The sequence below is a fragment of the Melanostigma gelatinosum genome (assembly GCF_949748355.1).
Source record: "Melanostigma gelatinosum genome assembly, chromosome: 16".
NCBI lineage: Eukaryota > Metazoa > Chordata > Actinopteri > Perciformes > Zoarcidae > Melanostigma > Melanostigma gelatinosum.
The window spans coordinates 10,650,367-10,668,711 of record NC_136649.1 but is presented as its reverse complement, the minus strand read 5'-3'; the positions used below and the strand labels follow the sequence as shown (position 1 = coordinate 10,668,711).

At 45.9% G+C, this 18,345-nt stretch overlaps 1 protein-coding gene across 1 annotated transcript in view; it reads left to right on the top strand.

Moving 5' to 3' along the window:
* The window catches only part of numb (NUMB endocytic adaptor protein), a 34,335-nt gene that overhangs the window by 5,386 nt on the left and 10,604 nt on the right, over positions 1–18,345 (top strand). The window contains exons 2-3 of the mRNA XM_079286933.1: positions 12,890–13,026; positions 17,446–17,520. Of these exons, the coding sequence (XP_079143059.1) occupies positions 12,901–13,026; positions 17,446–17,520 (201 nt within the window). The 5' untranslated portion in view covers positions 12,890–12,900. The remainder of the gene's footprint in view (positions 1–12,889; positions 13,027–17,445; positions 17,521–18,345) is intronic.

Sequence of the window (18,345 nt, the reverse complement as noted above, 5' to 3'; positions counted from 1 at the left end):
GTAGGAAAATCTGTTTCATTTAATAATGCGTCGAATGAAATACAGCTTTGGTATTAAGACAAGTCTGGAAACAAATTTAATTGATATCCATCTTTAATCAAAATGGCCTCATAAACAAGCTCTTCTGCTGACTCGTGGTTTACAGGGGAGCTGTACGCTAGCCCACATGGGTCTACTTGGACCGGCCCTGCCTGTTGTGTAACTGTAGTGTGTCTGATCCAAAGTCCACTGGCTACTGTGTTTCTGTTGGATAACAATGTACGATATGAGGATTCAGCGAGGAGGCATCTTCTCATCGCAGCAGCGACTTCAGAAGAATTCTTTGTCGAGGTCTGTGAACGGTTTTCAGATCACTGTGTTGTTGACGGTGGAGAGAGGAGCAGCACAGAAAAGCCCACATCGCAGCCTAATCGATGATAACGATGTCAATTATTAATGAGCTGAATATCATGTTCTGCCTCAAGTAGAAATCTTTTGTTTATTAATCAGTGCTGCCAGCTCGGCTCTTTGTCACACACCAGACTGTCGGCGAGGGGAAAAGTGAGAAGAAAAACTGTTGTTGGAGAGGTCACGCAGTTGGCTTTACTTTACTTAATCGGTCCACATTCCTCCTCGATAACGTGCAGTCATTTAGACAGGTAGTTAATCCCCCTTTGTTCCTGGGTAGGACGGGTTATCAGTGGAGAGGAGCGAGTGTTTCCTGTGTGTTGCATCACTGTGCAGCAAGCAAGCAAGCAAGCGCTGCAGCTTTTTGTTTACCACAGAATTGCAGGGACGGGTGTGTGAGCAGCCTGCGTGTGCACATTTGTTCTACGTATGTTAAAAAATATGAGACATGTTGCAGTGGCAGGTTTGCACACACTCCCCACCATTGCACCAATCCTCCACCAGCGAGCGGTCTGCGGGGAGGGATGTCTGTCCACTGTGCTGAGTCGACAGGAGGGGAACAATCGCCTCGCTGTGCTGCTCGTCCGTTTGGCCGCCTTCATGCGGCATTTTCAGCGAAAGGGGCACCGTCGGCTTTTGGCTCTGTGAGCCTTGTTGACCAGGCCTTCACCGGCTGGTCACTGACCCGTTGTGGAGCTCGTCAGGCCTCTGAGGGCTGCCGATTATCCCACAGTAATTGGCGCCTGGGCTCTGGCTGATCAAAGGTGCCCAGCTGACTGTAGACCTCTGGTAATTTTCCATTCTCTGGTGCTCTGCAGTGCTTGCCTGTTCGTCTGTCCTCCTGCCTGATTTATTATACCTGCTTTTCTCATAAGACATGGCAAGGCAGGGCTGTCCTTCCCGTGCCTCTTTAAATTAAGCACTCAAAATCAATATACAAGGTCACAAGTTCAAGCCCTGCAGCCATTGTGGGTCCTACAGTCATGTGACTTGGCAGAGCTTCACCTCAACTTCGGTCATGTGACTTGTCAGATTTTTCTGTTCATCTGAACTCTATACTTACTGATTAGTTTCTGTGGTGGTCAGTGTGACATCATCTGGTTTTGTTCTTGGTGGGAATATAAACCTGCATACTCATAACTCTGATGCCAGCTCAGGTTTGATCAAACGATACCGCCTCGCATGCTTGCTCATTAAAGGTTAAACGATGTTATTGCCGGCCTGGGATCCATCTTTGCCTGCAGAGAAGGAGCTGGATTGGCTGTGTGTGAATGGCCATCACGTTCATATTACAGCCTTCTACTTTTGGACTCTCTTACTAAGGAGTTGTCCAACATTTTGGGGGAAAAAGGAAGGCGTCTACCATGACTGCTGAATCATTCCTGGCGCTCAAATAAAAGTACACCATGGAATAAATGGCTTTCCATTTAGAGAGCACTGCTTCCATAAACAAGAGTCTCTATGAGCCTAGAATCGTAGAAGCGAAACTTGATATAATCAAGTTCATAGTCCAGTGTCACACCTTCAAAGCTAGGTTTTACACACCACAGAACTATTTCTAGTAGGGAATATATTTCCCTGTATCTGTACTCCCAGAGGCAGTGCTGTGTTCACTAATCTAATCCAACCACACAGCTCACACAATTTCAGCCATTAAGACTTCCAGCAGGTTTAAAGTAGCCGTGGAAGGCCTGGTCCACCCTCTGCGTGAGCCACACTATACACCTGCTGGGTAAATAGCCAGGTAGCACCAGCAGTTTGGCCTAATCTGTTGCGTAACTTGGTATTCTACAGTCATCCTCGGCTTGACAAACCAGGAAACACAGAGCCTAGCTCAGGTACGTGGTAGGAATTCCTGAAGTGACAGCTGGCGGTGAATGCTACTGCGCCATTACCATTCATGCTCACAAGACCAGTTTGGTCGGATGGTTTCTGACGTCAACACAACCCGCTTTGCATCTTGTGGACTCCGGTTACTGCTTGAGTCGGTTTCCTGTTTCCCCTTTGAAGTTAAATGTAGAGTCGCTAAAAACGCAGTGGTCACAGGAATCTGTGAATTCTTGTTTATTCGCAATTCAGGGTGTTTTACGGTGAGCTCACCTGGCCTGGAGGGAAGTGAACAGAAAAGTGAGTGTGTGTGTGTGTGTGTGTTTCTGTGTGTGCTTTGGCCTGGTCTGACGGGCAGTGTAGCGATTGCATGTCTGTTCACTCAGCAGGAAGTTCCTTTTCCACTCCATCGTCTCATCACTCCTGCTGCTGGAAAAACACTGCTACTGACACACACACACACACACACACACTGACCAATGGCACTGTGTTGCCATTTACTGACAGTGTTGTATTATTGTATTATTGACTCAGCAGCTGGAACCATGGAGTGGGTTGTCTGTGTGATATTGATTCTTCCATGTAATCTGCTTTCTGTCTATCTGCCCGTCTTTTTTCACTCTTCTCCATCTTATATTCACTTTCAGTATTTCATTCACTCTCTTTCAAATCCTTTCCACGCTGTCACCACTTTGTACGTCCCGGCTTTTCTGCCTTTAACTCTCTCTGTCACTTGTGTGTCTCTCACTTGTCTGTGTGTGTGTTTGTGCGCTGCCCTCTCTGTCTTACTCGTCTGTGTTTCTGCGTATCAAAGTGACACATGTGCTCTTAAGTGGTATATGCGATGCATCGTTAAGTGTCAAGCGAGCAGTGCCGCGTTTAAAGCCACAGCCGAATACATTCCCCCCACAGCGATGTGTAGACGTTGATTGGGAGAGCAGTGAAGAGTGACAGGCCTTCCTCACTCAGTGAACACGCATACTGACACCGTTCCTCACTGCGGGGCTTTCCTCCCCTCTTATACACTCACATAGCCCACCTAAATGATTTGTCTAGCCCCATAAATACAACTTAGACACTTTTATGGTATATGGACTTTATTTGGTCGATGTTTTCTGCTCCTGTGATTTATTTAGCTTCAAATTATGATTATTGATCTTAATTGTCAAAGCAGGGAACATATTCTTTGCCTTCCTTCTGCATCTTGCATGCACATCGCTCTGCTTTCATATCAGCGCACAGACTGGTTTGCATCATATGTAGTGGCACTGTGGCGTTACTGTAAAAAGTGTCTGTGTGCTCTGTAATGTCTGTTTACCAAGAAGAGGGATAGTAATTATGAAACTGGCATAATAATAATAATCTTTTAGTTATCCCTTAGTTGCCAGGATAAGGGCCAAATACAAGCGTATTATAAAGTCTACAAAGACTTTAGAGACTTCATCAGATTGTTGCTTCCTGTGATCCTGATCACTTCCTGGAGGTTTAAACCGTACGTTGGATCGGTGGTTAAATAAATAAGCGTTTTTTACATTTAGGAGCAGGAAGGCGGCAGCGTGCTGCGTATGTCAGCAGTAATGAATGCGTTTCAAAAACTCAGCCGTACACTTGTTACTTTCCCCGATGTGGTTAAACCAGACATGACAGTGCTGCTGGTGCACAGGAAGAGCTGAGTGACGGCTGAGGCCCATAAACCAACAGGCGTGCATGACGTCCGCCACAGACTGCCTGAAACGCATCGCTTAACTATTGATAACATCATCTTTTGATATTTCATTTGTCTCCTGTGAGTCCGCCGTCTGTCTTCATGCTAACTGGTCGACACCAGAGACAACCAGACCTGTTTAACTTGACGGAAACCGCGTGTGAGTTTGTGGGGAAATCTTCTGCTTGCTTATCGCAACAGGATTTTAGCTTTAGACATCCACTCTGGTTGGTTGTAAAGTGAATGTTGACACATGGGACTTTAACCAAATATTGTGACTGTCTCTTACTCAGGTTTCCTGAACTCACAGTAGAAACACTGATCCAGGAAGTTCAGCTATCAGTTTATATGAATATTGAATATCTCTGTTAATATATGAACACAGGCACAGCCCCAGGATATAAACTGCAATCTTAGATCGCCTCGCTTCCTCTGAGACTCTGTAAATGTGCTAACGCTGGCTGTTGTGAGCCAGCCATAAGTAGGATTAATAGATCATGTATTAACAGCACTTTACTGAGGCCTGGTGAATATGTAACATTGTCATCTGTGTTTCTTCAGGTCGGTGCAGTGCTTTAGTAGAATACCCAGTGTGTAGTATTTGGCCTGGTTTCTCCACCTTGCTGCAACTCTAACTAATGGCACCGTACTCCTCGCAAAAACCTAATAATAAGGCCATTTTGGCTCTGGGGCCATGAGGCGCTGTGGTCGTCCGTCTCACTTCTGCATGCGTGTGTATGCACAAGCTTTGTGTTTTTGAGAGTGTGCATTGTGTTTACATTTGTGGGTGTATGGCAGGTTTGGGTTTATGCAAGTGTGTGTATCCACTTCTCTCTGTGTGTGTGCGTGTGCGTGCGTGTGTGTGTGTGTGATGCAGTGATGTCAAGGGGAAAAAGCAAACATGGTTTCCATGAGTAGCTTTTTTGCTCCGAGGTTTACTCAAAGTTTCCTAGCAGAGGTCACTTCTGGAGTCGGGGACAAAGTGATGCCTGTGAGGAGGTTGAGCTTCTGTCCCACAGTCTGCACAACGAATAAAGAAGACGGCCATTCTTCTCAGTTTAAGAGAAAGGAGCACGTGGCTGTTTTGTACAAACCTCACAGCCACTTGATAAAGACGTCTTACCTTGGCGGCCATGCTAGTTGGTACCTATTGTGTTCTGAGCAGCAGTCTCCCATAAAGAGTGACCAGGATTGATGGAGGAGTTGGGGCACTCAAACACCCCCCCCCCCCCCCCTAGCAGGCTTTCAGTCAGCACGACTATAGTGTTTACAGCTCTCTTCTTTTAATTGAAACTTCACTCCATTTGACATAGCAGCACCTCTGGCAAGACATTTTGAAAAACAATCACAAAAAGGCTCTTTTTTTGGGGGCAAAGGCAGCAGACGGAAATCTTAAAGATGCCTCTTGGATGTGTGTCGTTATGATGGAAACCAGGCCAGAGATCCGGCCCATTGATTCAGTCTGTGAATCATCGCCGGGGCATGCCTCAGGGGAGCCGACACAGTGACAGTGATTTGCCACTCCCTGGTGCCAGGGTACTGCCCCGGCTGTTTAAATGTGGCCTCAGCTGTTGCCCAAAGTGATGTGTGGCGCTACGGCTGGTTGGTTGACTTGCTGTTGGACTGGGCCCCCTTAATACCACGCCTGGCCGCTCCTAGATACACACACAAGCACACATAAAGACAGATACTGATGTACACACACACACACACAATTAGAGCAACTCAATATCCCCCGTGCAGCAGTCCGGGCTCTGTTTCTTTTCTCCGTCTCAACCCTAACCCCGGTCAGCCATGTGTACTCAGGAAGCAGAGGTCGCCGTGTCTTGCTGGGGGCAGGGAACATATTGAAGGACTCTGAAATGATTCAGTGGCAGACGGGGAAGCGAGTGAGTCGCGCAAAACAGTAGCCAGCGCTCCTATTCCCACCATTTCCTTCCTCTGTGGAGAACCACCCATCTGTACCTTCAGTCGCTCTCTCTGGCTCTTGTTCCGTCCGTTCTTGAACCTCCTAAAATAGATGCTTTTCAAGAATAAAGAGGACACGGCGTCCTGCTGACTTAGGCACGTTTCAGTAGGTTTTATTAGTTCAGCTCGCTCTCAAGCTAGTTGTGCTTTTGTACATTCGGCTGATGTTTACAGAGCAAGACATTTCAGTCTGCTGATCGTCCTTTGTTTGGCACCTGTCCTTTAGATGAGCGTCCATCTCTTCATCATGGTGTCAGGTTGTCTGTGGATCACTGTCGGGTCACATGCTGTACCTGGCAGATGAAGTGATTCTGATTATTGTCGGGACACTGACGGTGCAAAGTGTTCAGATCATAGAAGCAGAGAGCAGCTGGCGATGAGTTACACTTGTTTAGCGACCGTCTCTGTTTCCACCCGCTTGGACACACTGTGACTGCTGCTGTTTTATATTGTTGAGTTGTCTTCGTTCCTGTTTATGCTAGTTATTTTATGTCCAGCCTTTTGAAGTCAATTACAGTAATTTGCTGTGATGAAGGCAGGGGTGATCCACATTTCTGTATGTATGTTGTCCTTGTGCTGCTACAACACCTGCATTTCTCCTCTGGGGATCAATAACAGCAAAACATCTTTGAACAGAAACAAAACTAAAGTAGTTAGAAACCTTTACAAAACGCATACGACGAAAGATCATCTTATATTACTACTAGCCTATAACAAATATTTAAATTCTGACTCAAACTCCAATGATAGTGTTGCTTCACCTGCTGCATGTTGAGAAAGATAATTTTATTAAAGCAACACTACGACCAGTACATTGCCTGACATTTGTCTGTTTTGTGTGGTTTTGATTCGGCTTAATCACTGAAGTGATCAAACCAGCAATGTTACCGGTGCCACGCATGTACAGCTCATATGAGACATCTGGACCAGTAGTGGCTGTCTTGAGAGAAACAAACCTAACCTGGTCATTCCAAAAGTTGGATTCTCTGAAAAGTAGTGCCAGAGAAATACCCTCCGCGGGATAAAGTCTGCACATTTTCAGCAGTGATACCAACTATTTGGTGAAGACAATGTGCCGCTACTGGATGTATATAATGCCACTGAAAAGACTCCATTCAGGTCGAACTGCCCCCCGAGTTTCAGACTGTGATGCAGTAATTAATTCTGTGCTAATGCATGTGACCCAGACTATATCATTCAGGGGTTAGCGTTAACGATTGGCATTAATGAAGGGAATCAGCCGGACGCCCCATCTCATATTGTTCTCTTGAACTTGAAATGTCAATATCTGACATGTCATTAAATCTATTGCAGCCCTGAGCAATACCGTTACATGTCTGGGAATTTAATTGTGTTTGTTGTACAGTAATCGGTAGTAAAAACACACCGAGAAGAGCTGGTTGACTTCCCTCTGCGTCACTGTTGACCCTGATCCTGGTCCCCACAGTCTGTCCTGGATGTTGGGGTTCCTCGTTCCCTTTTGATGCACTGCACACTCTTGCCAAGTGCCAAGCATGCCAAGCCACAAAGCAGGGGCCGGAAAATTGGATTACCACAGTAACAGCATTTTTCAAATTCTCTCGTCATACGGCCGTTTTTGGGAGCAGAACAGACTCACTATCACCTCTAGTCGCCCGATAACGGGGCTCAGCAGATATGCCGGGCGTGCTTTGCGTTACACATGGCCGGCCTGATTGATCGAGGGCTATCCCGTCTGTGTTGCTCTCCAACCTATAAACCCGGTCTGAACACAGATAACATGGCCTTCCCTGAGCAGAGTAGAATAAAGTAGGATGAAGAGTATCGGCTGGCACAAGTCATGAAAGGAGACAGTGGGGCCTTTTTTGTCTTGAATTGCTGCCCATTCTCTCTCACGCTCACTCGCTCCCTTAGCCCCTCCCTCCCTTCCTCGTCTCTTTTTTTGTAACCCACCCGCAGTACTCATCCCTAGGATCCTTCTGCGAGGATTAATCAGTTAACCATTCCTGGAGAGATTATTGAAATACTGTTACATCTACAGCCAGCAGCACAGCACTGACTGAAGGAAAAGTCCTGCTCTTCCTCTCCATTTCCTCCTCTATCTCTTTACTTTAGTTCCTGTTTGTCCCGTGTCTCCCCTCCTCTGTGTTTCTGTCTTTACACTTCACGGCCATTGTTGACTCTGTGTGCTTATGTCCATAATTATCCTCCACTGAGTCTGTTGATGATATTATATATGAGTCTTTAGTCATTCCCTATCGCTCCTTTCTGTGTACATGGTCCTTGTGTAATCGTCCTCATTAGTGTTGGTAGGAGAACAGCCAGAGATCCTCACTGCACCAGACTAGAGGAGCTGTGACAGCTCCAGCAGGGTCCAAAGCCTTTCTCCCCCCTTTTCTCTCCCAACCCCCTCCATGCTTCTCTGTCCTCCATCTACTCCCTTTTGTAGTTTAGAATAAGTACATTAAAACTGCCAAAGTATTGTTTTCATAATCCGGCTGGTTCTTGGACATGTTGTTTTCTTTTGACACGATGAGGAGACAACGTGTTGAATGTGTTTCAATGGTGTCAGCGAGTAGTCATGCAACCGTTGGCTCTAAGTAAAGACCTTTCATTTCTGGCTTATATATTTGTTCTATCCCAGTGTGTAGTTGGCCTAACATCGGTATTCTGCCAGGATTTATTTTGCCTTGTTGTTCAACAACAGTAAGAAGTCAGTCATTGAAGAGGCAGATAGATGAATCCAAAGACACGAAACATTGCATGTTGCATAAAGAGGGCTGCTCACTTGGGAAAACGGTGTGCTGTGTACCGCAGTGACTTTTGCTATTGCTTCGTAGATGAACAAACAGCAACATGGAGAAGTTGTTTTTGTTGCTGTACTTGCTCACTTGATATATAACACCAGTGCCATTGATGCCCACAAAGATCATAAAATCGGTGAAGTATTTGCCAGTCAGAAGCTATTACTGTCTGTTTAACTGCAGGTTTGATTCACCTCCTTGTTTTGCATTGGTTTGATTTTTAATCCAGTTAAAAACAAAGGAGGAAATGTCTGGAACAAATGCAAACCTTTTAGCTTCCTCTCAGCTGTTCTCTCTCCCGATCCTAACCTCCAACTCTTTTCCATCCTCATTATTACTTCCATCTGTCCCTCCTGCCACTTCTTCTAACTTTCCCCTTCTTTTCACTTCACCCCGTCAGATTTTGGTGCTCCATCTTTGCCTCTCACCTTTCCTCCCTCCTAGCCTTCATCTTTCTGACTCGTGGCTAAAAACAAGGGGCTGAACCCACCTCACATGACCCACACCCATCCAACCACCCACCCACCCATCAAACCACCCACCCACCCAAACACGCTGCACCAGGCGACAGCCAGACTTTCCCCCTCACTGCTCACCTTGCTGCCAACACCGCACGCACGCACGCACACACACACACACACAGAGTTTCTTATGGTTGTGTCACTGCTCCTAATTCAGATTTCATACACAAGCTCCATGTTTTGCATGGGATAATGCACATGTGCTTTCACAGCTTAATTCAGTTTGTCCCTGTTTTACACAGAGCATAATACTTCACATTTTCAAAAGTACTTCACTTGTTGAGTTTATGAAAAGGTTTCACTGATGTTTTTTCACTTCCCATCTACATTTTCTTCTGATAAATGCTCTCATTTGAAAGCAGTCCATAAACAGACGGGTCCAGAGCGAGTTCAGATCAATGAGTATGTGGATCTGTACACGGCCGTTGTGTCAGCCTGAAAGGAGGTGAAAGGGTCAAAAAGCACAGAGATTGTAGAAATAGGACGCCCTGAGCTGGAGGCCTTTTCTAAGAGAATAAAATGTTAACATGTTGTTGGGGTGTTCATATCACATTCCTGCAAATGGTTACTCATGTTGAACTCTCGCGCTGCAGGTGCATATGCTTGGCTGAGCACAAACGTTGGTACACGTATATACACAAATACAAACGCTCTCTTTCCCACACGAGTTCATGTGCTTTCACTTACATTCCTGCTCTCCTCTTCTTCGTCTCTCCTCGACTCTGCAGCGGAGAGAAGGTGTGTGGGTTGTAAGCTGGCATAAGTATTAAGTGATTTAGAAGGTGAGTTTAGTAAAACGCTGTGAGAAGAGGCATTAATGTTCCGACATCGGCCTCGTAACAGTATATCTCTGTCTTTTTCCTAAAATGAGATTTCCTGGCACGAAATGTCCTTTTATTCTGCACTTCAGTCTGAGCTGGTGGCTTCTTCCATCCCAGAATGTACCGCCAGTAATTTGAGAGGCTTTCCTCACCAACCCCTCATGTCACAAACTTCTTTTAGAAAAGTTATGCAACAACCAGCTGGCACAAACTGCAAAAACAACACTTGCTCTCCTGCAAACGCTCGAGGCACGGGACAAAAAGCTGTCAAGTTACCATCAGTGGAACTATTCCGCTATTGGTCCGTTGGGTAAATTATATTTGAACTCCTCGGGATTAAAAACATGCATAAAACACAAATCTTTTGGAAACCGAAAAGCACATGTTGCAAGACATTCATCTCAGCTGTTTGTCGCTGTGACCGAAGCCGTTACATACAAGTAGTCATTTGATCCATTGCTTGTATAGCGATTAGTGCAGCTTCAACGTTTTCTGGTTCCCGCTTCTCTAATGTGAAGATTTGCTGCGTTTCTCTTGTTTTATTTTTTAAATGTGTGGCAAACTTTTCTTCGTTCTCCAGCACCAGAACACTGCTGTTTTAAATTCTGGAACGGCTATACGAAATAGAGATGACTGTTAATAAAACACTGCCTTCATAAAAGTACCACTTCCCTAATCATTCTACAGCATCACAAACAAACAAGGTGTCTTAAAGATATGTTTGAAACAACAACACCACCAGCCCTGTTTACACATTTAGAAGATGTGTTTGAGTTGACGACGACGACGACGACAACATTTGATGAAAACGCCTGCGTAACACATTGGAAACGAGCGCTTTTAATTTGTTGCACCAGAGACGAGGTGCTCCAGAGCAGACAAATGAGTTTCCCTGCTGCTCCTCCTCCCTCTACAGGCTGGAAGCATGCCGCCTGTCACTGGCACTGCAGTGAGCCCAAACATGATATGACCTAAATAAACCAGTGTGTTACGAGAGAGCGGGACGGAGGGATGAAGCAATGTTTTTTTCCCTCTCGCCGAGTCGTCTCGTTTTCAAACACTTCACTCTACTGCAGGCTACAACTTGCACATACACACTGTTCTACACACTAGAGTTGGACTGGGCGCATTTTTTATCGTGACACTTGCAGAGGCACTTGGCTCTTACTACAAAACAGGTGCTTTCACACATCCAAGCGCCTGCTTTACACCTGGTAAGGTGACACTTCTGCCCGTTTTTACAGATGGCTCAGCTGGTCGGTTTGTGTCTCTACCTACAGTCATGATTGTCTTTCTATGAGTGATGCCGCAGAGAACACAGTAAAAAAATAGGTATTAGATGTAACACACAATCGTTTCCATAGAACATGTGGAAAAATGGCGACAAAAATCCACCAACCAACTACAGACAAAATCTCTTCTTGAATTTGCCTTACAAGGCTAGCTGTGCTACCACTTATTTGACGAAGTGACCGCCATTAAAAGTCGTACTGAGTTCATCAAGTGCGTTAACTTTAAAAAAATATATATGTTCAGTGCACTCAGGCTAATTCGCATGGCAGATTCAGGCTCGTTGAGTTTTCCGTGGTCCACTCCGGGTCGCCCCTTTAGTGACAATAGCAAGTTTGATGTGTTTGTGTGTTATTGGCGGCCTGGTCAGTGCTGAAAGCTCCATTGTGTGCTGCCCACAGAGCTGGAGCCTGGCACGGACAGATAAGAGCGCCTCACCTCAAACACACTTTCTACCCCTGGCCAGTACCGGCTCCCGGGACAGGTTTCATTATGCAAACAGATAGTCAGTCCTGTGTGTGTGTGTGTGTAGTTAAGTCGGTGCATATGTGTGCGGTCGCTCTGAGCGTGTGTGCAAGTGAACGCTGCTATGTTGCTGCTTGTTCGTGTGTGTGGGTGGGGGGACAGTCCGCTCTCCTGGATTAAAGACCTTTAATCCTGCCCGATCCTCATCAGCTCTGAAGTTCGTGGGTGCAACTTGTTAGTCGAGGAGAATGTGCTGCTCAATGGTAAAAGTCTGATTTGCATGGCTGACTGACTCCTGGTCCTCTGTTATGAGCTCTGCTCAGAGAGACGTGAGCCCGGCTCTCGGTGATGGATGCACCTCTCACTTCTAGTTTGGATCAGCAACTTTTAATTGGGTCTCTGCTTTTTTTTTCTGCCGCCTAATCTCCTCCCAAAGCCAAGAAGACACACATGCACTGTTCTAAAGTAGTGCTTTTAGCCTAATTAATTGTGCCGTCTTAAGATTTTCAGAGAATGGAGAGAGTGTTTGAACCTGCACTGAAGTGAGTCCTTGACTCGGTTGTGACTAAGGCCTCGACCGAAAGAATTCTTAGTCGACTAAAAATTACGACTTTGTTGACAACTTTGTTGATTTATCGATTCCTTGATTTAATCAACAGATTTGTGTCTCTTCACACAGAATCATCAAAAGATGAGAAATTAAAGAGGCCTGATTGGATTTTCATGTAACAGTAATATTATATATACCGGTATATATTATATGTACTGGTAAACTCAACAGGTAAAACGTTCTCTCAGCACAGCAGCAAACTGCCCTCGGTGTGTTTTGTTCCCTTTTATTTGGGCTGCCTCGACTCCAAACGCTACAAAGACTTCACCTCTTTTGTTCCTCCTTGTGAGTCAGAGAGACAGCAGCTCATTGTCTTGTGCGCTGATCTCTGTGTTTGAAGCGTTCCTATTTACAGGCCGGTACTCTGGTAGCAATGTGACTGTGTCCTATCACACAGGACGTTGACTAACGCCTGTGTTGACATACGCTGTTGACTGCACGTGAATTGGTACATATCCCAGACAGACGGACTGTTATCATTGTTTAATAAAGATGTCTCTCACAACTCACAGGGAGCTCAGCGATGAATAAGCTACGGCAGAGCTTCCGCCGGAAGAAAGACGTCTACGTGCCGGAGTCGAGTCGGCCGCACCAGTGGCAGACGGACGAGGAGGCCGTCCGCAGCGGCAAATGTAGCTTTGCAGTCAAGGTGAGTCTCTCTATCACACACACACACACACACACACACACACACACACACACACACACACACACACACACACACACACACACACACACACGGAGTGCAGTGCTGGCCTTATTGTGGCACACTCACACTTCTGAGCATGCTGCCGGGCTCCCCAAGGACGGCACTTGTGATTAATCACAAGCATTCAGAGACGGTGAGCACAGCTTTTATCTCGGTTCTCTTTCTGTAGCCTTCCAAACCTGTGGGATGTGCGCACACATAATAGATTTCTGGCCTCCGAGAGTAATCAAAACCACTTCAATCATCGAGTGAACTGTGCAGAATTAAAGAAAATGTTTCATTGTCGCTGACAAATAACAAAGTCAGGGGCACTGCAATAAGAACGACGACTCAGGAGGCGATGCGGTGTCTTTCTACTCGCAGTATGTAGCTTCGGTGCTGTGCTGGAGTGGAGGTTTGCTATGTTTTGGCAACAAAACTTTCCACTTTTGCAAACAGAACTGCAACGGTACACTTCCTCTTAACACAAGGGATCGAAATGCTCTCCTCACTCACAATAAAGGGGAATTAAAAACCACAGAGTAGAGAAAGAGAAAGTTCTCCTTCCAATATACGAAACGCTGTGGCTGGTCAGCGGATGTGGCTTGTAGTCTATCGTACATTACATGAAAGTGTACAGGTTATGGCGTCGATGCCGCCCGTGTGTTTGCTTTATCCTGTTTTCTTTGAGCAAGAAGCGAGAATTAAAAATATTAAAAGCGGAGGGAGGTGGAAGTGACCGTGAGAGTAAGAGGGAGGTAAGGTGATGTGGAACGGGTGTCGAAGTGCGACGGTTCATGGCTTCAAGTCTCATCTCAACCGGTGTGAAACGCCCTAGATTCAAGATCTCCTGTAAGCTGTATTCCAAATGTACACACACACACACACACACACACCTTCCCTCCCCCACCTGCTTCCCATAAATTGTCTCCCTTCACTGTTCTCAGAGCTAGATTTGTTTTCTCACACTTCTTTCTTCAAGCAGGCACATTGTCTTTGGTGTTTGTCCTTAAAGAGACAAAATGGTCAAAGTAAAGAGGTTTGATTAAAGTACTGCACATTCCTTTCATTTTCTTAAAGAAGACCAAAGACAAGCCGCTGCTGTGTGACTTACTCAGATAACTGATCATAGCTGCAGGGTCTAGTCTAAAAATCTTCTCGTAGGCAGTCGGTGAGTTGCAGATCAGCCACTGTGGTCAAAAAGAACACGAGCTTTATCTCTCATTGTCCTCCCTTCACATGCTTCTGCAGCCTGTCACGCTCCTCCACCAGCTTTTTCTTCTCTTACCTCTGCGCTGGCTTTCTTCGTGCGGGTGCAACCTACCATGCTACTCCTCTGTGTCCCTCCTCCCCCCCTCCTGCTCTTAGGTGCCTCAGAGGAGCCCAGTCGAGTGTGGGTTGGAACAGTTGCAGTGAAATCATCACAGACTGCCGCACTAAAGAGCGGCCGATAGAGGGGAGGAGATGCAGTGAAGGAGGAGAAGAAGAACGGTTGTTTCAAAGTGGTGTGGGGGGGATGTGGAGCGATGGGGCGAAATGAGCCTTTAATGTTGGGGTGTGGGGGCTTCCTCCACTACCGCTTTGACGCAATTCTCCACTGATCCACATCTGTGTTTTTGCCCCCTCCCCCCCCTTACGTGTATGTTTTTGCTTGCGTCGGTTGCATTCCAGCTGAAATTGCAGTGACAGACAATTATTCATGAGTCAAGGTGATTGTCAAAGGCGTAAAAATGTTGATTTGCTTTGTTTGTATGGTAATGTCAGTCTTATGAGACTGCTGAAGCCTGGAGATCAGATTAAATTGCTTATGTGTGTTGCTTACCAACTACAGCAGAGAAGGAAATGAGTTTATATGTCCTTGGTACGTTTAGATCTATGTAGACTTACTCATATGGAAATGAACGTCTGCAGCTATTCACACGTTGGAAAGGAGTTTTGTATTGAATCTGACACAATTTTCTTTCACTTAAACTGATTTATGGCCAATGTCCTGAATGAATTCCTGTAACCCTTGTGGATAACATGCAGAGGATTTACACCAACAAAGCCAACTCCAGTTAATTGATATTGACGCATGTGAAATGCCACCTTTCAGAGCTTCTGAGCTAGAGGGGCTGACATGTGTGTTACCTTTAGAAGGAGCCAGCTAAGCGGTTTCAAGCCGTATGAAGCTAACTGCTGTTTTGCATTTAAACAATACAGAGGGCTGTTCTTTTTGTCAGTCGGGCCGTTGTCGTGACCCTTGTCCTCCTTATCACCGGCCGCTCCAAATGTTTACAAATTGTGAATTTAGGAGCATCCCAGGGTTGCACATGTTACAATACCTCATGTCTTTCCTCATCTAACACAAACGGTGCAGAAGCTGTGACGGCACAAGAACACAAACGTCATGATGTATGAACTGAATCTAATCCTAGCCCACTGTGGGATTAGAACTAATCCTAGAGTGGGCCCACAAACCGACCTGTATTTCAGAACCAAATTACCCGTCACATGTACAACAAACAGCTCAGGAGATATTCATTATTTTATTTCTTTAAAAGTTGCTTTGATTGAGTGCATCTGTGTACATGTGAATGTTTCCGCCTCCAGATTGTAAGATGCTACACAAAGCATCTGTTGTGACACTTGGAGCCTCCTCTGCGGCTCGTCTCACCTCAGCTCCTCGTCTCCTGATCCCTTATTAGCGACGCTGCTGCTCTCAATGTCCTCACATCCCCCAGCTGCCTCCGTGCATCAGTATTGTCCATGTGTGTGTGTGTGTGTGTGTGTGTGTATTCTAACACGCCGACAGTGTGACTCACAGCTGTGGCGTCACTCTTAAAATAGCAGAGGGGGGGGGGGGGTGAAAGGCGTGGGTCAGTGTCACTTGGTGTGTGTGTGTGTATCTATAAGGAAAGGGTAAGGACTTCCTCCGCCCCAAACGCACAATAGCTGGCGGTCAGGGTTGTGACTCTGGATTGACACACAGCAGGGTGTGATGCTGCTTCAAGTCTAGGAGGGAGGAGGAGGAGGCGGCGGCGGCAGCCTTTTCCGTTCATTCAGTTAAAAGTCCTGATGTCCTCATGTGGGCTCTTACGGTTGGAGCTCAGGGTTTTCCCCCCTGAGCGGAGTCTGACAGATCCTGATGCGTCTCATCTCATTATTAATTAGATTCTAGATGTCTGTTATTATTTATGCGGCACATGTGTTGAAATAGGGCCTCTGCTTTTTTATCCTTGAAGGTTAATCTTATACACTGTATATATTCAAAGGTGTACTGATTTCCTCTGATGTCGGTGGAGGCAGTGCCATTCATTCTGGCACAAAGTGCAGGGAAAGGTGCACGAATCTGATTGCCCATCGTCACTTCACCATATCAGCCGATACAGATAGTTTTTGTTCTTGTTTTGTTATAGCAACTAGTTTACGAGGCTCCAGACTATTTATTTGTTTCACACCTATCCCCAAAAATTATTTTACCATCACAAAGTCAGTGTGAACTGTACAAATGTTCTAAATGTTCTCCTTTCACTTTGTTATAATCCTCTATAGTGGCTATTTGCACAAAAACACACTATTCACACTACTTTTATTTATAATGATGTATTGTTAGCTGTTTAGAGCTGGAAGTTAAACAGGTCATAAGTCCCTCTTTAATATCTATATATTTCTGTGAAAACATGTAACATACATAATGTACCTCAATGGAACCTCTGTGTGTTGGATGTTAGCTCCGGTGCTGGTGTTACTAGCTCTCCTCCTGCTGATTCAACACGGATCTGTCGCTCACAACAACGTAGCATCATCAGGGATCAGGGGCCAGAAAGCGTTAATGCAGATCTGCTTCATGTTTTTACTGAATACCGGCCGAAAAAACAGTTCTCACAGATCAACTACGGTCCGTTACTCCACTGTTCCCCACCTGGATGCACAGCGGGAGGCCTTTGGGTACTATATTGTTGAGACCTAAAAAGGATTACCGGTACACAATCAGCAGAAAGTGATCTAGTGGCCTGATCTTAGTTGTGTTGTAATGTTCGTCATACGAGGAAGCCGCAGCTTCTTTTTGTTTCTTCATGTGTCATCTCTTGTGTAAGCTCTTCTTCATATAATTACACACTTGCTGTTAGATTTACTCGTCCGTTTACATTTCTCAGGGAAGTGTTTAGCATTTTTCTCCGAGGACAAAATTAGAGATCAACTAGGGAGCAGTTGAACTGCGATTGGCCTCAACATGGTAATTAATGAGGTGTATAAATCACTAGCCTACCAGGGCATATTAGACGGTTTGACTCATTTAAATACCCAATCTCACTGCAGAGTTTATTAATGTAGCCTTACTTCAGAAGGTCTGTCCCAGCATTACTCACTCTCTCTCTCTGTCTCTGTGCCCTGCAGTACCTGGGACATGTGGAGGTGGAGGAGTCCCGAGGCATGCACATCTGCGAGGATGCAGTGAAGCGGCTTAAGACGGTAAGTTTCACTAGAAAACCCCTCCGTACTTCCAGGAACGAGGCGGCTAAACACCAGACATCCTACTCCCCTTTTTATCTTTTCTTCCTGTAGTTTCCTTCACGGTGCTTCTTCCACCCAACATCCTACTGACTCCTTCTAACGTTTCCTTTACTTCTCAGCAGCCCTCCTTCATCCGTCACGAAGCAGTTTGGTTCTTTTCATTGTTTCGCTGTTTATTCCGACCTAGTTTACTCTGTACATCGAGGCCTGCGTGTGGCCGATTGTTGCCGTTTGTCGGTGAGGGTCTCCACCCATCGTGACCCTCTGAACGTCTCTTCCTCTCTCTCGCGCTCCTCGCACAATGTCTCTGCCAGAGGAGATAGGCCGCCGTGTACTTCCTGCTGCAGGAGATTCCGGTTGAGTTGCGCAAAAAGAGAAAATTCCAGTTTGGGGAGCGAGGGAGGGGAGGGGGAAGGGGTAAAAGGATTTGCTTTCCACGTTGCGAGTTGCCAAGACTCCACCCAAGTCTTAAACTCCTGTGAGTACATGAAGCTGTTTCTCTGTCATCTGGGCCAAACCTGAGTCATGAGTCCATTCAGCGCGTCATGTCTGAGTCTACGGTCTAAATTTGAATACTCCTGCTTGAATCGTCTGCGATTAGCTTTCAGTTTCAGTTTAAATGACCATGACTCATCGAGAAGTCCCCCCTGCTGTTATCGATACCGATTCTTCTTGCTTCATAAACTTGCGTGAAGGGCCTTTAAGACCGTTTGCATGTTCGACTCAACGAGCCGTTGAAGACCACTTGAACTATTGAGAGCTATTTGTTAGTTTGATTACACG